At 41.1% G+C, this 22,704-nt stretch overlaps 2 protein-coding genes across 2 annotated transcripts in view; one reads left to right on the top strand and one right to left on the bottom strand.

Annotated features, from left to right (window-relative positions):
- The first annotated feature begins 877 nt into the window (after nucleotides 1-877).
- On the top strand, nucleotides 878-7,149 carry glrx (glutaredoxin (thioltransferase)). Its single transcript, XM_069712151.1, has 3 exons — nucleotides 878-1,145; nucleotides 2,806-2,937; nucleotides 6,651-7,149. The coding sequence occupies exons 1-2, from the start codon at nucleotides 894-896 to the stop codon at nucleotides 2,917-2,919; spliced, it is 366 nt and encodes a 121-aa protein (XP_069568252.1). The 5' UTR covers nucleotides 878-893; the 3' UTR covers nucleotides 2,920-2,937; nucleotides 6,651-7,149.
- The window catches only part of rhobtb3 (Rho related BTB domain containing 3), a 21,368-nt gene continuing 5,335 nt past the window's right edge, over nucleotides 6,672-22,704 (bottom strand). Inside the window, exons 6-13 of the mRNA XM_069712164.1 lie at nucleotides 19,523-19,718; nucleotides 19,179-19,375; nucleotides 13,598-13,707; nucleotides 12,036-12,141; nucleotides 11,115-11,288; nucleotides 8,044-8,210; nucleotides 7,634-7,730; nucleotides 6,672-6,790 (exon numbers count right to left, since the gene is read on the bottom strand). Coding sequence (XP_069568265.1) covers nucleotides 6,672-6,790; nucleotides 7,634-7,730; nucleotides 8,044-8,210; nucleotides 11,115-11,288; nucleotides 12,036-12,141; nucleotides 13,598-13,707; nucleotides 19,179-19,375; nucleotides 19,523-19,718 — 1,166 coding nt within the window. The remainder of the gene's footprint in view (nucleotides 6,791-7,633; nucleotides 7,731-8,043; nucleotides 8,211-11,114; nucleotides 11,289-12,035; nucleotides 12,142-13,597; nucleotides 13,708-19,178; nucleotides 19,376-19,522; nucleotides 19,719-22,704) is intronic.

Below are 22,704 nucleotides of genomic sequence, written 5' to 3'. Positions count from 1 at the left end.
TTACTCCTGTCCGATATGAACTTACATTGTTGGTAGGTTTTGTTACTAGAAGCATAATCGAAATGAATACAATCGGACTTGTATGAGCCACATCTAAAGATAAAAATAGAGCTATCTTTTCTGATATAGCTTCCCCTGTCTGACAGAAAGATTCCCGTGATCCGCAGAGTTTCTATGCCTGGAAGCCCTCCCTGCACCAGACAAGGAAAACATAACCAAACACCTGTGTGCATAAAGTGCCTCCAGGTTCCATGTAGTTTGTCTCCGTGGTGACATTGGTTCAAATGGGTTTCAGACTTTTAAAGCATGACTCTTTATTATGATCGTCTGTTTGTGTTGAACCAGAATGTGTAAAACCTGCAAAACTATTCAACTATCGGTAACAACTAAGAAGTCCCCATACAGCACATTGAGATAATCTCATACTTTACTTAAATAAGTAGGGGGGAAATGTTTCTAGTACAACTGATCCCACTGTAGATCAACACCACTCTCCAGCTTGTAGTGGCTATTTGCTACTTTCAGCACATTTCCTTATACAGAAAAAACTGGACTTAGAAAATGTGGTGCATCAGGACAACATTATAAGGACTTGTACACATTTTTTTTGTGTGTAATTTTTTCATGGGAAAAGTTAATGTTTTTTGAATAGGAGTTTAGTGGAGCCGCATTTTCTTTGAGCCCGCGCCGAGCGACCCTCAGTGGTGTTGCACTTCAAGCAGTGGCTTTTATTTCAAGCAGTGGCTTTTATTTCAAGCAGTGGCTTTTATTTCAAGCCGTGGTTGGGTTGTTGCCGCTTGGAACGCGCTTACGTGCACGCACACGAGGGTCTACTATCGCTTTAAGATGGGAGAACGTGCCCTTACGTCACTGTGGTTAACATAAGTGACCAAATGGACAGCTCTCATATTTCTTCTTCCGCTTTTTTCTCACGTAAAATGGCGCAGCAGTTCGTGCAGGCTCAAATTAAAGGCGACAAAGTGGTGCTGTTTATGAAGCCCACGTGCTCGTACTGCATCATGGCCAAAGACGTTTTGTCCAAATACACGTTCAAACCGGGACATTTGGAGTGTATCGATATCAGCAGGCGCAGCGACATGGACTGCATGCAAGACTACTTCCTGGAACTCACCGGAGCCCGCACGGTAAACACACACATGCGTTGTCATCCTTCACTTCACAAGTGGTTACATGTTTTTCTGATCCAATAATGTGTACTTTTAGAGAAAAAGAGTGAATGGCGTTCATACCAAAGAAGAAGAAAATTGACATTTTCATAAACTACCGGAAGTTTAGCTTTTAATAACGCATGAAATAACTTAAGCTACATTTTAATTGATTTGTATAATGGTTAATACTTGTTCATTGATAACAAGAGTTTAGTTATTATTATTATTATCGTTAATAATAATAATAAATTTGATTATCATTATTATTAGGCATGCATTAACGTAAAAACAGCCTTTTACTGTTGGGGTTGCTTGAGATGGAGCTGCTCTGTAATTATGCATCAGACTGTAAAAAAAATATACTTCTTTCTATTTATTATTCTGATGATAATTTTCCCCATTCATCAAAGACGCACAATAATCTGGAACCAGAAATTTGTCTGCATTGTTTTTCCATAAACAAAATTATTATAAGAAATTATTGGAAAAAAAAACAAACAACACTTCTGTCAATCAACTGTTCATTTCATCTCTTTAGTGAATACACTGTTAAGCAAGTTAACATCAAAGCATATCTTATGATCTCTTGATTTTGGTTTTGCATGCACAAATCATTCTTTTTGAAGCCAGTAGTAACTCAAGATTTCAAATAAATGCAGTGGAGTAAATTGTACGATGTTTTCACCAGAAGTGTAGTGAAGAATAAAAACAAAATATTCTTGTACAAGTACCTCAAATTTGTCCTTAGATGACTGAGTAAATGTATGTAGTTACCTTCCAACCCATGGTTACACAGTGGGGTCCATAAAGTCTGAGACCACATTAAAAGATGATTAGATTCTCAAATAAACCCAGAAATATTTTAAACATTAAAAAACATGAGAAGTTATGATATTCCAAATGAAGAAGAAATATTTAAAAAAAAAATCTGGACTGTTTCTCAGCAATCAGATGTAAGAAAATCAAAAATAGACTCTTTAGTGGTGGTCTCTCAAGTTATGTCTGTAAGCCGCTTGTCGGGAGGCCAAACAAGGCCAAACATACCTTTTATCACTGATAACTGTAAAAAAAAAAAAAATGCTGTCGAGATCTATGGTAGTGACAGATGGAAAGTGTGTAAGGCGATAAACAGGAGACAGGACAGTACTGCAGGGGATCAAACCCACAGTGAAACATGGCCGGATGATTTAAGTCTGGGGCTGTTTGGCTTCTCTGGAGTTGGACACCTGCAGCGAATCAACTCCACTCTGACTGGGAAGAAGCAGCGCTCCGTTCTTCAAAAACATACTGCGTCCTTTGTGAGGAGAGTGATTCATACTGCAGCAGGATAATGAGCCCAAACATACCTTAGAGGACCACTCGAAGACCAAAGAGTGCTGTCTGTCATGGGGTTTTCCTCCGCAGTCACGTGACCCCAACCCCGCTGAACATTTACGGGGCCAGTAGAAGACGGAGAAAGAAAAACATTCCTCACATCACAAGAAGCTCTTTGTAACATTGTCAAATCACACTGGGGGAACCTGGTTTATAAATGTCCCTGTCAGTGAAGCAAAAGGGGGCCGATATAAGATATACTGAAATTCATGTACGTTTTACCAGCTGCCCCCCTGTGTTCTTTGTATTGACTGAAATACAGGTCCCACGGGTGTTCATTGGAGAGGAGTGTGTTGGAGGTGGCAGTGATGTGGCGGCGCTGCACAAGAGCGGTAAACTGGAGGGAATGCTGCAGTCTATTGGGGCCCTGCAGTGATCCACTCCACACCTCCAGGTATACAGGACACGGCACAGATTCATGATCCATCTCCGCTTCACCTCGACATACACACACTCTTGGGAAGTGAAAGCTAAATGTCTGGCTGTGGAACACATCTGTATTAAGTGAAGCGGGTAAGAGTTGCTCCTCAGGAGACTCGCAGCGAGTTGTTAAGCTGTTCGTAGAGCAGAAATCAATAAGATGTGCACATACAAACAGCAGAGTGGAGACAGTGATGGAGTCTTTGCTGTGTTCATTCTAAAACATGTCTTTTATTTAAAGTCAGACACCATGTTATCTGCAGTCTGTTCAGCACTGGCTCAGTGGAGCCAGATGCGTGTCTCCACACACTGGCTGTGGATGCAGCACTGCGGTACACTTGGTTTCACAGTCCAGAGTTTCACCTGCAATTTACTGATTTCATTAGCAGATTGGAATTTAACTGAGGATTACTGACCAGACACAAACTTTGACTGCTGTTGCGCTGCAGGAGGTTGAAGACACCAACTGATATCATCTGTACACTGTCCAAGTCTGACTGGTAGCAAGCTTGTTCTGAATACACAACCTTCTGCTACATTCCTGCTAAAATACTGCAAGAACTGGATCCTAATTATAGGTTGTTAGAGATCCACGTAATTAAAAAAAAAAAAAAAAAAAAAAAACTAGCTGCAAAAAGTCACTATTGATCTTTTAATTTGTTGAAAGTTTATCGGACTACTTAAGGCTGTTTTCACACCTTCAGACTTTTGACTCATTTGACCCAAACCAAAACAACACTTCTAAAAGAGGCCTCGTTTTTTCCCTTCAAAAGAGGTGATCTCAGGCTGGATCAATGTGAACCATGGTTGGGTTTGCTTTCAGGGTGAAAACACTTTCTGAATGGTTCGAACATCTGGACTAATCACAGGAAATTGCGACGGGCTATTGTCACTCATCAAACAATAGAGGAACCAAAAGAGAAGCAAAAATGTATGACAAAGACAAATTTAATTGTAATTTGGTCTGACTAAGAGATCAAAAGTCAGCTTGAAAAAAAACACATAAAAAGTGTGCTGGTCATAATTTTATAATAATAATAGTATAGTGGCAATGAAACAAATCTGTTCATTCATTTTTTCCCATTCAAACGTAAAAGGCCAAATTGACAACACGCTGACATCACACGCAGGACGTCCTCAAACCAGTCAATGTCAAGAAAAGGCAGATGTAGGTGATGATGACAGATGTAAATATGTCATTCAAAGACTTTAGTGCACTCGCTAAATTGCGATGTTAAATTAAAACTAACTGGATTAAATGCATACAATGCACCAAAACAGGAACTTTGGTTCAGACTTTCAGGAGTGAAAACAGTCCCAAGTCCTCCTGTACACATTTTTTTTTGTTACTGTTTTTAAATCAAGAAATAATTTCTCTAATCCTTTAGGTAAACAGCAGTGAAACATTAGACTGTAAAGTAGTGCTACCCTGTTGTCTCTACTCCAAATGTAAAAAAAAAAGAAAAGTGTCCACATACAGTTTAGTTTACAAAAATATTGCAGCACCAATAAATCATAATCTTATTATGATTAAAAACAATTGCTCAAAGAAGAAAAAAATCATAACATAAATATTGTGTATCCATCCAGAGGCATTGAGGTTTTTACTGTACTAACTTCTGTTGATGATATGGTGGTTCCTCCAACGTCTTTATACCATGTCTGTCAATGCTACAAAGACTTTGGCCTTCTTGCGACAGAAACAGATCATTATAATCAGTTATTGCAAACAGATAAGGACTCATTTTTACATGATTTCATTTTGGCCTGCAAAGGAAATGTCAGAGTTAAAGTCCAGCTCAACGGGTTTGAAATGATATTTTAAAATACATTGATTATTGTTCTGCATTTGGTGTACTAAGCACTTGATTTTGACACGGGCTTGTTTAATTTGAGGATTTATTTCAAGCCATTTTTTTTTTTTTCAATGAACGTGATATGGCCTCATTTGACACCGAGTGCAATCAAAATGGTTTCCATCTCGCATGGCAATAAAATCCATAAAACACTCACTGATTTTGCTTTGTAGAAGTGAAAGAACCCAATAAAAGAACTGTAATTAAATTGGTCCTGCTCATATGCTAGACTGAGTTTCTGCTATTTTACAGATGAAAATGAGGATGACCGTGCTACCAGCAGCAGTTCCACTTTTCACTCTGCTCTGTGTGTTAATGTCGGTCACCGTGCGGCTGAATGGCCGATCGGGCCGCTGAGGAGTTCGAGGCTCAAGACTTATTTCAGCTTAAGAAATGCTGCGTGTTCACAATCTTTAGATCCAGCGGGACACAGATGTATCGTGAGCCGTCATGGGTTTCATTTATGACAGAGCAGTCCTGTGTCCAGTGCACAGAACACATGAAGGGCCATTAAAAAGTTCTGAAACTACGGAGCAACGGGAAGCTATAACCTTTGTGAGTCCGTATTTAAAATAGTGCCGCTTGATCAGAAACAGAACCCGAGTTTCACTCATTTTTGTGACCAGTCGTCCGGGCGTGTCGGCGGAGTGAGCAGAGAGCGCACTTCAAATTTAGCGTCACGTTTTGGGGAACGCAAAACAGTAGCAGGGAGCCAGATCCAGTGAGCAGCGGTGGAGGGGAGCAACAATTGTTCTGCTGTGGGTGAGAAAGCGCTCAGTGGTAAAATTGGCAAGTTGGTAAACTTAAGTGCCATCACGGCACAGTTCATGTCAGTTGCACTGGATGTTTAACCTCAGACGCCTCAGAACGTGGTGACAGTTTGACCCCGGGGACAAATTCACAACCCTGTGAATGTCAAAGAAAACCATCCTGCTTGTGCTCCTGACCTGATGCTCCTTTTTTGTTTTTTTCACAGTGATTTTTCTGAATCTCTGAAATGCCGATGTCACTCATAACACTCCTCCAGGCTCATTGCTTTGTTGTTGTAGACTTTCTGAAGCATTTCGAGGGTCTCTGTTGCCGAATTGGCCAAGTGTGACGCAAACTTTGATGTGTGTCTTGTGTTCACGTCCATGAGGAGATCGCCGTGTGCCCGGAGCAGTCGTCACAAAAGCGCGTGTAACTCGGTTGCTGATGTTGATCAAGTGACGATATTTTGAGTACTTACAACGGCATGCCACGGTGCTGCAGTCCATTCCCGCAAAAGAGGAACTGAACGCTGAACTGTTTGATCCACCTTCATGCACTGACGTCAGCAGGAATTGACATAAGAAGAAACCCTTTAGCTCTGTTTTCTTCCTGCTTTTTCAACCTGAAGTCACATTACCCGTTAATGTCACTTGAAACAGTCTGCACTCGATCCTAGATTTGTTGTCCACCAGATATGTAAATCTATGATGTAGCCGCCAGCCAGTAGAACAGTAGTCTCTCACAGAGCCTCTGACCAGTGGCCAGACAGTGATTTTAAAAGCCCGTTGGGTTTCAAGGATCAGTCATTTTGTTTTGTCCGTGATGGAATAGTCATTATGGAAAAAATGCGCCCACTCGTTCCCCTCGGGGAGGAGAGGCGTGTCGCAGCCGTGTGTGTCACTGCTTTACGACGTTGTCCGACTGGTTGCGGTTCGTCCCTCAGAATCAGCCCTTCATCCAGAGACAGAAAAAAACGTTTCTTCCGTCTGTTCCCTCACATGTTGAAGGCCACTCTCACCCTTTGTTGTTCTTTTCTCTTTGAATTCCCTCCTCTGCTCTCCCCCCCGTTTTTTTTCCACAGAGCTTTGGCGTCCAGATGTGGTCACATGACTATGCAGCGGGACTTGCGTAGTTTGCGTCGTCTCTGCTGGTACTCGCTGAGCTCCTGCAGGTAGCCTCTGGACGGCCAGCGTAACCTCTCCACCTGCTCACGCTCCTCCTCTGCATCACACATAAACACAGACAGATGTTAACTGTAATCTACTGCAAACACAACTGTAGGATGTTTTGCTGATATAACCATTACAGCAAGATTTACTGTGTTTGGCACACACACACTCACAAATACAGATTCAGTAATAACTCCTTGGCTCGTTGCCATGAACAGCCGACAAAGGCTGAAATATCTGATAAGATTTCATTTCCACCAACAAGCAACTGAAGACCAACGGTAATCAATCGTGTGCTGTCCCTTTCTCTGGCCTTTGATTTTGCTTGTGCCCTTCAGGGACCCGTCCAGTCGCCTTAAATAAGTCTTGTGTGTATGACTAATGACAATAAAAAATGCTACTGCTGCAAAATGTTGCTGTTAATCTTTGAAATTAGCCTGTCGCTATCTGCTTTTATGTGGCCTGTTAAATACACAAGACTGTAATAAGTGGAAGTAGTACATCCTGCATAATCCAAGCATACATTTATAGTATTATGTATGCTATATGGAGGCATTTTTCTGAGGGCCTGACAACCCAAAGTCTAATATACATACATAAATACTGCCATATTGTGCTATATGGCAGTATAATGTTGCATAAAATACAGAGGTGTCCAAGACCATTTTAAATTCTCAAATTTATCAAAATAGAAAGTGAGGCTCATGTTCTGCTTCCAAAATTTAATAAAGTGAGTAGATGATTTACGTCGGATAGGCACCTTGATGTATTTTATATTCCTGGCATTCACAGCAGTTTTTTTGTTTTTTTAAAGCACAGATTATTTCTCTCGAGCTTTCTAAACCTTAAAATTTGCATTTTGCTGTCTCACTAATTGAGTTTGCAAGGCAGTGACCTGAGAGCTCCAGGAAGTCGGGTTTATGACTGAAGATCAGGTAGTTGTTGGCGATGAAGTGGAGAAGCCAGACGTACAGCTGCTCTGCATTGTGGCACTGGGAATCAAAAGAAACATAGACCGTGTGTGAAATAACAATTCTATGCTTCTCTAAAGATTAACATCATTTTCTGCTGCAGACGGAGGCCCGGGGTAATTGCTAGTCAAAACATTAAGCCAAAAATAACACTGCATTGGACAATTTGTCAAAAAGCCAGATTTCTTCAATACAAAACATTTGCATTTTAGCAGAAAGATGTTCTATCGTAAAGAAGTAGTACTGACTCTACATACACACATTATCTCCTGCAGGTCTCTCTTGCCTTTTCTTTTTTTTTTGTTACCCACGCACACTCAAAAGTTGCACTGACCTTTGCCCTGCGGAGTAGCCGAACCACGCTGATACCCGTTGACGACAGCTCTCTACTGGGCATGCTCTGGAGGTAAGCGCACACGCAAACCTCACACAGGTGCTGCAGTCGTTTCACCTGATACATCTCGGCACAAACCAGCACGGCCATGGCCTGCAACACACTGGCTGGACACACAAACACACACAGCACTGTCTGCCGTTGCTGTGTAATTTATTAAGTGAATTTTATTTAAGTGAGCAATAGCTGAACATATTTTAATGCATTTAGGACTCTATAAGAAATCAAAGGAATAAAAACGCTCCATGGAGTTAAGAAAGTTTTTTTATAATTGCTGCTCCTAACATCAATTTGGAAAAGAGCCACACTGGGATTAAGTACAAAGCTTAAAACAAAAACATCCACTCTCACAATAAAAGCATTTACACACAATAAGAATTGCTAAATACAATTCCAAAGACATTAGTCCTATCAATCCTGCTGTTTGTGTATAGAGGAAACTGTATGCCAACAAGCTCACCACATCTACTTTAAAAGGTGATGTCAGTGTTGAGTTTAGAGGCTGTTCCACTGCCCTCAAGTGTCCAAAAATAATTTAGTTTTAAGGAGAAAAGAGAAAAAATACGGTTGAACGTTTTAAATGTCAAGGGGGCAACATTTTTCTTATTTAATTTACTTAATTCATGCCATTTTATTTCTAACAATCATGTTACATTCAAAACATAGTTTCCTCACTGCAGCCTACACTGCAGTAGTTTTAATAAAATACATAACATGTTATCACCAACAGTGTTAAATCTTAGCTGACAGGCCTTTTAAATAGAGCTCAATAATTAAATCACTTTACATATAAATAATTATTCTTGCTCTCTCTGTGCTGTTACATTATTCCTACGTGCAGTAAACCTCAAGTAAGTCCCATCAATCCTTTTATGTAATGTTAAAATGTCAAATCAAATTACCCCTGATTTCTGTCATTTATGTCAAACACCACCCTCAGCATCCGTCACTCCCTCGTGTACACGCTGATCCTCTGCATGCATCTCCGACAGGCTGCTGCACTCAGCTGAGCAGCAGCAACACAGAACTGCACAATCACCCACATGAGCATTAACAATGTATTCTATCATATGTATGCAGTGTTAATCTGAATCAAAAGGTCTGGTAGCGCCTCTGCTTTGATTTCACACTCCTCCTTTTTGTTGCTCCCGGTGGAGTTACCTTCTTTTGACCTTGAGACCTGAGCTCTTACATAACGGTACAGCGACTGCAGCTGCTTCACGCCTATAATTTCCTGATCCCAAAACCCAACCTGAAGACGTGTCTCTGGATATCTGTGCCTAAACTGGATCTTGAGGATCGCCTGTTGAAATGTTTTCATCATTTTTTCATCAAAAGGTCTCATGCCACAAAATAATGGGAGCGTCCGCTGCTTATTCACAAGTGATTATTCTGAAGCTTTGTATTGTCTATTCAGCAGCTTTGTTACATAATGCTGCAAAGGAGGGTGACGGTAATTTTCGTGGCTAACTCATTCTGCAACTATAAGTTATAGTTATAATTGTTATATTTATAATTAATCAACATAACAAATTATTTTTTTCTTTCAGAATCTGTGATGATCTGGAGTTGAAAGGCGCAATTATAAGAGGCACAACAATTGCAATATTGCCTTGATCGTCACAAAAAAACACAGAAAGAGAGAGAGAGAGAGAGAGAGAGAGAGAGAGAGAGAGAGAGAGAGAGAGAGAGAGAGAGAGAGAGAGAGAGAGAGAGAGAGAGAGAGAGAGAGAGAGAGAGAGAGAGAGAGAGAGAGATCACAAAGACACACTCGGCTTCCCGAGCAGCTTTACATTCATCTGCAATAGCTTGTCATTCAAAGCTGTATTAGGTCATCTTTTCCCTTTAGTGGGCAGAAAAACTCTTAATATGCACACAACAAAAAGCCTTAGTGACATTTCAGTTCCTCCAGATGTTTTGGCTAACCTGTAAGCAAAGAGTTGCTGATGCAAACATGCAGCTGACCCAGGCCAACATAAACATCACATACAGTCCTTTCTCTGGCCAGTGAAACTAATATTCAAAGAGATTTGAGACTTAAAATAACTCGGAACAAAATGTCTTCGTCAGTGTTTAAGTTCGTTCTCAGGTCTTGCTTTGACTCTGACTTTTCTTACTTAAAAGGCGACATACCATCAGTGTGTCGGAGCCTGACTGAAAACAGCCCTCTGTTCTAAATGACTGACAAACCAAAACAACAAGCACAAAGTGTTTTTAAGCTGCAAAGCACTGCCAACTAGATGTTGATTTTCAGAGGGATCAACTGTATCAGTAAAGCTTTGACAACACAAGGAGTCAATTAAAAAAAACTGCAACTTCAAAACAGTGGAAGCAACTCGGATGTACTTTAATTATTTGCTTTGAATGTACTGTAGCTCATTGGCATCACCAGAGAGAATTATCAGCCCTAATTACTTTGAAAACGTAACACACAATGTGTCGGATACTGACGGAGGAAAACAACAACAACCCGTCTGGGACTGTGATTTGGCACCATCAAAAGCAGTGATGCCACTGGTTGATTTTGTCATCACTAAATCTAATTTAATTTTAAGCTCAGAGCTGTTCTGCGAGCGCCTCCCGAGACCGACACTGGCAGCACGTCGTAGTCACACAGATGGTTGATGGGACTCGTCATCTGCACTTTTGTTTTGGGCTGCGTTTAGTGACCGAAGCCGAGAGGAAAACACTGATGTACCTCTCTCGTGTTTTTTTTTTATTTAGTAATGGCGCTTATTTCTGCAGTGCATTAAATTGACATTAAAGATCCATTGTCCTTTTGTAAAAGAGTGTTTCATTATGTTGTTCAGATCCACCGCATTAGCGACTTTCATCTCAGTCACAAATCAAATATATATTTACAATTATTGTACCGTCACTGAACACAGAAAACTAGATTCTGTTTTTTTCCTTCATTTAGTGCCCACATTAGATATATATTTGCAATCACTGAATCCAGTGGTTACAGTAGTATTGTGAGCACACCTCTGGCTTATCTGTAGTAAACTCACCAGGACAGCAGGAGTCAGTGTAGAGGTACTCCAGAAAAGACAGGAAGGTATCTGAGGAGACACCGTGGATGGGCACCACTCGACTCCGAGCCTCTGCGTACTTTCCGCTGAACATGGCCGCCATGACGTCACAGCGGGCCACCAGCACCGCCCGGTGGGCTGGCAATACACTCCCTAATTCACACACACACACACACAAAATGAACTTTTACGTTTAGACTCTCTGAAAAAGTGCTAATAAAGTGGGAATTCACAGAGCCAGAGTTCAGGAATAGTTCATAATTAATGTATTGAATCTTGAAAGTTGGCAACAGATCACATGCAAATAATGAATTATTTTGAACAAGTTGACTTCAGTCAAACCTTCCTAACATCACTGACATGTTTTGTGCCTGAGGTGCAGAGTCCAAACATAATTCAATTTGGCTGGTTACAAGTCATGATCAGTGATAATGGTCCATTTGAATTAACAGGAAACAAATGACACTTAAAGCCTGGGCACAAGTACATATCTACTCACTGTTCTTGAATATACCTGTATTCATTTTCTCCATGACCTCCAACAGTTTAACTCACAGCTAAGAGGTGCAAGGACAAGACAAGCTCACCGCACTTTTTATGAGATGAGTATTGATTAGGAGAGGCTTTGGGGCATTATTTTTATAATTCCCAGTTTAATAGAGAAATGCTATATGCAGCACATGAATGAGCCTCTGTCGAGATGAAACATGACAGGAACGGAAGAGAGCCCATGACTCGGACCGTTTTATCTTATTTTGTCTTCAAATGGATGACCAGGCCGGGGGGACTGAGATCATAATTCAATCACGGCTAATGAAATGTGACCTCCCTCTGCTGGGTGATGGCGGGCGCCTGCATTTGTTGAGCGTGTGTGGGTCTGACGGATCGGCATGAACCCACCTTGCACCATGAAGATGACATCAGAGTAAAGAGGAGAATTGAAGAGGTTGACAAGAGTCTGGGGGCCAAGCTGAGCTGCCCGCGCACTCGGTGTGTCCCTGGGGCTCTGCGCGCACGAACGCACACACACACACACACACACACACACACACACACACACACACACACACACACACACACACACACACACACACACACACACACACACACACACACACACACACACACACACAGTGAAGAGGAAGCCAAAAGAATCGGACGCGGAGAGTTAGCATTCCTCTGCTACATGTCAGGTACTCGTTACCAGCACAATTGCCATTCTGTGCATCCATCCTGCCTCCCCGTGGAATACTAATGGATCTCTGCCAGTCTTGCTTAGCGCTATCCAAACATACTTGAACTCGAGTGCCAAGAACAGCATGACTGGAGCTGGCTAACCCGGAGAACAGAGTGCAGGCATTCATCCTCATTTCAAGTTTTTTTAATTTTTTTTTTTATAATGAATCAATAATATAATATACAGTATGTGTAGACAGTATCCCGCACTGCACAGCGAGGGAAACTGGTCGAACAAGAAAGGATGATATGTGTGTATGTTTTTGCGGAGTGTATGGGCACACACAGCTTTGTTAAGTCCACAAAAGAGGGTCGTCAAAGACTCCCATTAACATTAGATAACCTTTCTCAGCCCAATCGAAGCACAAAGAACTCCATATTCTCACAGCGCTCTGCTGCAGAGAGAGCGCTCAACAAGCGCAGCGACAGAATCAAGCCTCTGTGATTTGGGGGCAACAATGGAGAGCTCATAGAAAACGTATGGAAAGCTGGTTTAAGCCAGTCTTGCGGAGTCACAAGTCCTAGAGGTGTTCGGAGAGGACGAGATCAAATCACGACAGGACATTAGGTTGTCTCATCGCGTTAAAGTGGCCCAGCCGTCTCGGTGTGTCAGCTCATCTCGACAGCCTCAGGTAGAAGACCTACCAATACCCCGATGGGTTGGTAGACCATGCATGGTGCCAAAAGGCTTGTCAGCCATGTCATATCACCTGATGCCCCTCTAAATGTTACAGCATGCTGCCCATTACATGGAGCCGCATCATGTTTTCAAAATAGACACGATGCCTTACAGATGTGACGCTGCAGTTTTTAACATAACTTTGATGCTCGTGGCTGATGTGAGTGTGAAGTCCGCACAGATCTTGTGTTGTGCTTTTGCTCCTTGGAGAGCATCTCTTGTTTATTTTGTTGCTAATTCCCACAGTATCTGAGGGGTGATTAAAGGCAGTAATTATGTAAATATGCTAATTATAGTCCCATTATTACTGCACTGTCTCTAAACAAGGTCTTGCTAATTAAGGCACTCCTAGTCTGCAACTACAAAAACATGTGTTTTAAATTCAAAAAGCAAATTTTACACATTAAAGTTATTTAACCTATTTTGTTACGGGGGAGTGGATACCTGTATCATACACGCCATGAGCTATTAAAGCCTTAAACCAGATTATTTTTATTCGATTATTCAATGTTAAAGAAAGAGAATACAGGTGATTTGAAGTCCTCACCCTTTCTCTGCCGATGAGGGACCGTATGCGCTCAACAAGCTGAGCCACAGCTAGCGTATTCTTCAGCTTCTCTTCCAGGGCCTCCTGAAGGTGCTCCCACTCCCACGCTCCTACAAAACAACCACAAACACACGGATTCTATGGATCCACAATAGTTTACAGAAACACACAGGCAAACTCTTTTTCTAGCTGGCACTGCGCTTTGACCACCCACATACCGTACACCGAACACTCGGGGCCTGCTTTTGTCAAAGTTCTAAAATGTGTCTGTTTATATAATCTGTGGTGGTTATGGGTGCGACGCCCCGTCCAGATGCCACGAATGTCAGAAACAGTGACTGAAATGCTTTAAAAAAAAAAAAATTAAAATACGGCAATGCACATAATAATTCTCCTTTCTCATCAGTGGGTTAATTTAAGTCTGTTTAAAAAAATAAAATAATTATGAAATATTTTTTCCTTTAGCTGATTGTCCATACATAAAATATAAACATATTTACAGATCCAGTCTTGAAATGTACAATTTCAGGTATATTCATGTATGTAAACAAATAGTTTGACATATAGATGAAGCATCTGCACTTTTGTTGTTCTTAACGAGGTGATATTGAAAATATGGAGCATTATTACTGGCTTTGCAAAATAATACTTTTTGCTAAATGCTATCATGACCAAGCTAACATGCTCACAATGACTAACATGCTGTTGTTTAGCGGGGAGTGGTTACCGTCTTAGATCAGCAGGTCAGCACACTTACATTGGCTAATTAAAAATAAACACAAAGTTCCGCTGAGTCCGATGGGAATCTCATTAGTTTTGCTTGTATTTGAACAAATGTATCGGACACATTGACATTTCAACTTGATGATGGATTATTGGTAGTAAAAAAATAAAGGATATTTAACTAAAAAAACACAACTGTAAACATCATGGTGGCACGAGAGAGGAACTGAAGCACTCATTGAAGTCGTTACGGGAACATCTGGGAACCATGGACGTCTGCACACTTTTTAATAGCAACACATGAAGCGGTTGTGGAGATATTTCTGCCTGGACCTACATAGTAAACCAACAGACTTTAGCTTTATCAATGAGAAAACATCTCCACTCCACATTAGAGGTATGCTCCTTAGTAAACCCTACACATCCATCCCTGCACATGGGACATAAGCAGACTTTCAAGGGAAGAAGGGAGTTGGACTGGGCAGGATTTAGCTCATCATTAGTTCATAATGACGGTATTTGGTCTGATAGAGGGATTACCTCAACACGCTGTGCCGGATAATGACGCGGCACAGCGCAGACACCTCAAATGCAGGGTGAGAGATTAGCTCAGGTGCTGTTGTGCTGATATATGATGCAGCTAGGAACCAAAAACAGAACAAAATACACTGGTAGAAAGGCAAACAGATCAAATGGAATACATGTGCAAGAAGCAAAAGCTGTGAAATGCTTTGATCATTTCCACGTGTCACAAATAAATTCCTATGTTGATGTATTTCTCTTTATGTGCCTAAACAAAGGCACAAAAACAAACACCGAGGGAACCATTTATACAGATTAAGACTAATTCCAAAGGAGTTTTCCTTAACTGTGTCTGTAACTTCTCCATTTCTGACTCTAAAATTTCAACCAAACCCCAGGAAACACATCAGCCTCTTCAATTTATGTTAAATTCGTATTTTTCTTTCACAGAAAGTTCAGTCAACCCAGAACAAACTGGTCTGTTGTCTAAAACGTGACCCTAGATAAGACATGAGAGTCCACACACACACACACACACACACACACACACACACACACACACACACACACACACACACACACACACACACACACACACACGCTGGCTTATCTGTGTCATACACATGTACTACATATGCTAAACATGCACATACACACAACACCAACCAAGTGCCAAAGGCAATAATTCAGCAGCACACTACACAAGGAGACAGAGTCTCACCGTGTTAACGTCACAGGCAAAGTCGTGGCCCCCGCGACCGTCCACACACACTCAAGTGACATACAGCCGGGGCGTGGATTAATACCGTGGGTGTGCCGCTGTGTGTTCACTGAAACATGATATTGTTATGGAAATTTGCTCTGGAAAGCCAATCAAATTAGCTACAACTGACAAACGAGTAGAATTGAATTAGAAGCAAAGGATATTTGTCACATCTTTAGAAAGGCAAAGTACAGCTTGTTGTGGATTTACTGCAAATTAACATCAAATATGCTTCTGTGGGAAAAGAAAGGCACTTATTCACATGTAATTAGCCAATTCAAAAGCATACACAAATACACACACACTTTATATGAGGTCAGCTGCTTCAAATGTACAACCGGAGTGACCAAGTTGAAGGTTAATATTAGTCATTTTTCACACAAGGCTTAACATTGTCGCCCTGCAGTGTTTTATGAAAACGTGACATTCGCGTTCCACTCAGTACATGCACACACATTCCTCTTTCTGCTGCTCGCTCTAAACCACACACACACACACACACACACACACACACACACACACACACACACACACACACACACACACACACACACACACACACACACACACACACACACACACACACACACATTTACAGTATGCTCTAGTGCCCAGCTCGTTACCATCACGTTATCTCTCCTCCTCCTGTCTCACCCTCACATCCTGGACAGTCCCATCTTCCCTCTCTCTTAAAACACACACATGGACTTGTATATGGACGTGCATGAAAATACACACCGCTCTCTGCGCCTTTCAACCGCTGGCTTTCTTATTCTTATTCACACAGTCACTCACAGAGAATCCGTCTAACCCTATAATCTTTTTCCTTTCTCTGCTCACTCTTCACCAGCACGCACACACACACGCACACACGCACACACGCACACACACACACACACACACACACACACACACACACACACACACACACACACACACACACACACACACACACACACACACACACACACACACACACACGCACATGCGTCTTATGCGTTTGTGTGTCAGACCCGTATGTCACATACATGTTAACAGGCAGCCGTGAGTCAGATGCTAGCGCAGCTTTTTTGCCTTAAGGATTGGTGCACGACATGCAGCCGTGCAGTGATGAAGCGCCGGCATGCACAGGCACTGCGATCTAACATGCAGCAAGCACAGCACTGCAGACTCTAAGCCGCAGACTGAGAAGATTTTCATTAAAGTCGCAGGGAATATCACACGCCTGTGTAACAAGGCTTCATCCACGACTGGAGAATGTATGTAATTTGTGGGCACTCACAGCCAAAACGTTTTTGGCTGTGAGTGCCCACAAATTACAGCGGCCGCAAACGTTTCAATGCCATGTTTTGTGCCTGTATCCTTTTTAGGTGAAGGTAATATATGACACTATTAATTATACAAATATAATTAACAGTAAATATGAGGCCCCTGTAATAGGTTACAGAGTAAGATTCTATCATATAACCCCGTTAGCCATGAAAATAAGGGGAAATACATTTCTTCGAAGGCTTCCCTCCGTGTAGCCATCCTTTCTGATTTCCATAATGTTTAAAAGAACTGAGATGGGAGGAGACAAAGGAAACCCTAGCGGCCTGAGGCAGCCAAGTACAAATTCTGGTTAGGAAAGCAGTGCGAGATCACACTATTACAAAATGAAAGATCAGGTCCTAGATTCAAATACCACAGTTGCTTACTATCAAGTACTTTCAATTTGACTGATCTCTGTTCCTCAGTGTAATGGAACATTGGATGAAACCCAATAGCAGGCAAATTCCCTTCTGCTGCCAGGGGACATTAATCATCACATCTAAATTATTAGAAAAAGAGTAACTGCTCTGTGGGAATGGAGTTCCTATTCTGTGAAGGTCAGTCCAGCTCTTTAAGGTGTATTTAAACTCCAGTTTTAATGTGCAGAATGTATCTATATGAACAAAACAGGAAGCCTGGCTTTGGTGACTTAAAAAATACACATCACCAAACTTCTGCATTTTTTAAATATGTTATGATGAATGCAATACAAAACACTCAGCAGGCTGTAGCATTGAGTGTTAGGAAATACAATTTTCAAAATGCACCTCACCTCCCAGAAATCCTGCAGTGTGATGGGAGTGAAATGACTGAGCCATCCTCTCTGCGTTCAGATTTCTCTGGATGAAGTACATGACAGCCACTGTCTTGGAGACACTTTTGTCCTCTCTGATTCCCACTTTCTATTTGGCACATCTTGTGCATCTGATCATGATGCCAGAATGGAAGTTTGGGCAACTTGATGTTGGTGAAATCACAGAGTTTTAATCACTGGGGATGAGATGCTCATCTGTGCTGCAGTTAAGGTTGGTCCAGCTTTTGATACAGAAGTAATTCAGTCGCGTTTACTATAACTCTTCATTTTTCAAATGACCATAAAATGGCTCATATCAACATAAATATTTAGAATTGAAATAATTAATAGATTAATAGACCAGTCCTTTTCAGCCATGCTAGCAGCACCACTTCAGACCAGACTGTAGTATTAACTATTTGATGGATTTGCCATGGAATTCTGAACAGATATTGATGGTGTGGAGAGGAAGATATTACTGATTGCTGCAAAACTAATGACATTCCCCTTAGCTTTAGCTGATTGCATGAATTAGCATGAGTTAGCACAATAAACTAAAATGGTAAATGTGTGTGTACCTACTAAATATCAGTCACTCTGAGTATGTTTTAGTATCTAGTGATCTTTGCATTTATTTGGCTCAAAGCACTGCCTCACAGAGCTGTTTGTATGTCTTTAGGCTTCTGTTTTCTTAGTCTTCGATGAGAGTAAATTAAATATCTTGTGTGATATTGTCAGAAACAATTAACAGACTAATTTTGAAAATATTCAGCATGGTAAATGTTTCCATTTATGTAAGTTTTCACTGTACTAGTAGTCAATTGAAGTCCTACATAATGCTAGCTTTTTGCAAGCAGAAACAATGGGTGATAAAAGTGTCAGACCAATAGGACAGAATTCAGATTTCCTTTTTTGTGTGTGATTATAAAGCAGGTCAGTGTGCTGTATGAGAGCTGCGAAAGCGCCAAAACACAGAGAAATGCACACATCCCGTATTTAGCGGGATGGACGAGCCATTTGAACTTCTGTATGTTTGTGATGTCACAAACACACCCTCATATCATATGTCCGCCCTCAGCACTGCCCATGTCTAACCTTTTAAGATGAAGAAAACACAGAGCATTGTTGTGGAGGAAGTAAACTACAAGACTGAAGAGAACCTGTGGTTGACCTGGGCGTGTGTCACATGGAAAAGAATCAGCCAATCAGAAGGGAAGGTTATTGATATTCATATGCCTTAAAGACACAGACACAAAACAGCCTGCTGTTGGTAGAGCTCCAGAGAGAAGCTTGAGAGAGATGTAAAACCGATATTGAAATGTTGTTGTTTTTTTACATAGAACCACAAAAAGATCTTCATATAGATATCAGTACTGCAAACAAAACACTTGAACAGAGTCAGATATGGGACCTTTAAGATGGCAGTAGTGTCTGTTGTATCTGAGCTGTGTTTGTCTGGTGGTTTTTACCTCTGTAAATGAACATTAGAGTCTCCCACAGGCACATACACAGGAGGGGATCCTTCACCACCAACCGTGTGAGGCGTCCTGTCAGGTGTCCCTCTGATCTTGGCATATCATCAATAATGCCCCCATCCCAGGTGGAGAGCAGCGAATGGGGGCCACCATCCCGCTCCCTGCAAACACACCGCGACTGTGGACGTTCCCTGTCCAAACAGAGGTGAACAAAATGCTTCACACTTACATGCCAGAGGAGTTTGCAGAAATAAAAGCGATGCTGCTAGCTACACAGGCTCAGGCGGTGAAATAGCTTAATAAGCTCCATCCTGCAAACATGTTAATATATCTCCTACCTGGTCTTGGGCCCCAGGAGCAGCTGTCTGAAGTACGGGCTCACAGCACAGAGCACAGCCGCATGAGCCCATCCCAGTTCTTTCCCAGAATCCCCAGCGTAGAAAGCCACATCGGCGAACTGCACGCCACGCTCCAACAACCACTGCATGTCCTGGGAGAAGCTGGACTCCTCCACTCGGATAGGAGGAAGACGAGCTGAACGGAAGAGGGGAAGCAGCAGCAAGGCGGAAGGAAGAAAAAAGGGAAGGGAAGATAGGATGAGTTGAGATAATTAGTGCTGAAATTCAGCTCGCCGCTAAATCAAAAACAAGAAGAGAAAATCCACCAAATTTGTTGTGTTCAAAGCCGTCCAGGAGTGTTGTAGCACAGATTTTTGGTGGACTCATTTTTCCTCACTCTACCCTGTCCACTTGTAGTAGTGACTTTTTCCTTTTTTTGGGCAATGGTTTTTGACAGCTCAGAGAAAAGTGGGGTGTATACATGTTGGTGGGGAAAGTTATTTTGACAGCAAAAGTGTCCTGGGATCTTGTAGCTATGAAAGAGAGAGCTGAGGGAGACCAATGTCATGTTGAGCCCTGCCCTGTTGCTCAAGTTAGAAAAAACGCTTCCAGATACGTTTGTCTTTGCACTAATGATGGACCTGAAAAGATGCAAGCTCAGGCTGCAGCATTGAATTCTGGTCTACCAAAGACACAGAAGAATTGTTTTTGGTCTACAGCGGATTTGTTGCTGCCTTTTTTCAAATCTTGAGGGACTAAAAATGTAACAAAAGTTCACACTTAATAGTTTTAACATCAAAGAAAAGCACGTTTAAAAGCTTACTACGGTTAATGTTTGAAGAAGATACAGACAAAACCTGGACTGAAAATAGTTACAAATAAATGATTTGCAGTAAACTGAGTGAATAAACACACTGTGAATACATTGAAAGACTTGCAAAGAAAAAAGAAGAGAATTAGAAAGCCTATCTGAAACAACAACCTGTAAAGAAACATTTTACATAAAAAAGGAACAAAAAAGCCGCTTGTGCTTTGCGATTCATGTATTCATGAAGTCGGATTAATAAAAAGCCAAAAGCACCAAGCGGCAGAGAGAAGGAGGTGCAATGGAGGGAGGGGGATTCACAAATCATTGTCCTATTATATTCCTATTCATGCTTCGTACACGCTGCCCCTCTGCGAGCCTCATCTCTTTTTTTTTTTTATAGCTGCCCTGATTTGGCCATGAAAACTTGTGCTGTTCCTGAATCACTGCTTGTCATATGTATAGTAAACTACGCCGTAAGTAGAGTTGAGTCGTTTTGGACAGGCACCAATCAATCCACCTGTAACTTGCTCACATTTTTGGCAGGACTTAAAGCTGTCAGTCACTGCATGAGATTTAAACACATGCAGCAGCAAACGGGTCAGATCAATATTTAACACAAGTTTAACAGCGTAGCTTGTGTTAAATACTTTCAGGTGCTATATTTTGTACAAAAATGACTGTGCATAGGAAAAATGGCAGTAGTAGAAGCACAGCAGTAGCAGCAGAGCAAGAGACACGAGCGTAGCTTTGAATTCTGCACCATCTATCCATCTTTTGAATAAAATGATGCTTCGGGATCTGTTTGTGATGCGGGAGCTGTGGGCTTCTTGCCAAGTTAATTTTATTTTAATTATGTAATTTCCGATTGTACACACAGAAAGCTTTCTGTTTGTGGCAACATCCGTTTATTGACTGGCAGACAGTTGCAGATTTAATCAGACTGTCTTTTATCAAATTAGGAGAGAGAGTGGCACAGTCTAAAAAAGTAAAAGCCGCAGAAGCACAGCCGTCACACTCTCCATTTTGGCTTGATTCATTTCAGCTTTGTTACAATAATCAAATTCGCTGCGTCTGAATGTATTTAGTTCTGTGAGTTTTAGCCTCCTTTAATGACCATGGTCATTCATCTCATAATTAGCGTTTTGTGTCTGCGGAATATTATTGGCTTCGAGGCAGTTTGATTAAACCACAATAAATCTGCAGGATTCCTCAATGTTGCTGCTTGAAACAAAAAACTTGTGACAAGAGGGGCTTGTTTTGAAGCTTAATTAAAAAATTATTTCAATTTCAAATAAACAGATTAGAACTAAATTACATCTTAAATATTTGTGAATAATTAACTGGAAACTTCTTAATAATTGATTTACCATTTGAGTAATTCTTTTACCATATTGTATCTTATTTTCTGGTCTCAGCTTCTCAAAAGCAAAGAACTGTGTGTGTTCTCTTTAAATCTGTTTTATGCCTCTGCGCCGGCAACAGCCACAACCGGAGGCATAATGTTTTCAGGCTGTCCGTCTGTCCCAGTCTTGTGAACATGATATCTCCAGAACGCCTTGAGGGAATTCCTTCAAACATGCCACAAACATGGACTCAAGGATGAACTGATCAGAATTTGGTGGTCAAAGGTAACTGTAAAACCCTTAAAACAAGTTTATGGCCTTAAGTCCACAATTCATTCGCTAATTTTGTCAAAATTTCATACAAATGTTTAATAGGATTAAAGGGTAAAGTGACGACATTTTTGAACAGAGCAAAATCAAATCAATATGTTTTGTAAAAACCTTAAAACTGTAGTGGCTCAATAGATCTTCTGTTCAGTTCTGTGAAGCGTCTATGCCTTAAAATTTGTAGTTTCTGTGCAGCAACATCCATATTTGAAACATTGTCTACTGTCAATCAGCTTTATTTGCCAAGCATATGAACATATAAAAGGATTCCGCCATTTATATTATGAAAGTCTGGGTACGCATGGGTGTAAACTGAAGCTTCAAAGGTAGGCAGAGGCAAACATTCGTGATGTGGAATTACATTTTTTCATCTGTTTTTTAAATATTGAAATTCTGAAGCGCATTTGTGAAGCTTATCAGAATTTACTTAAACATGAATTATAATGAGTTAAAATAATCAACAGAGTAAGTACAATTCACAATAAATATTAGCTCCTCCAAAAACTTTAGTAATATGCACATGAATTAAAAACACATAACAAAAAAGAACTGCAGCAGGGAACATTCTGACTGTGTTTGTCAAGTGCCTCAACTTAATTTGGTTAGATGAGGTTCAGGAGTAATCCACTCCTATCCCACAACAACAACTCACTGGGCTGCCTCAGATCAAGCCACTAAACTCAGTTGTTACTGCATCTTTTGCG

This window comes from Brachyistius frenatus, unplaced genomic scaffold, assembly GCF_029030835.1.
Source record: "Brachyistius frenatus isolate BFR_SWC_R1_liver_20210118 unplaced genomic scaffold, ASM2903083v1 Contig_4, whole genome shotgun sequence".
NCBI classification, from domain to species: Eukaryota; Metazoa; Chordata; class Actinopteri; family Embiotocidae; genus Brachyistius; species Brachyistius frenatus.
The sequence above is the reverse complement of the archived record's forward strand: the minus strand, read 5'-3'. Positions and strand labels throughout refer to the sequence as shown.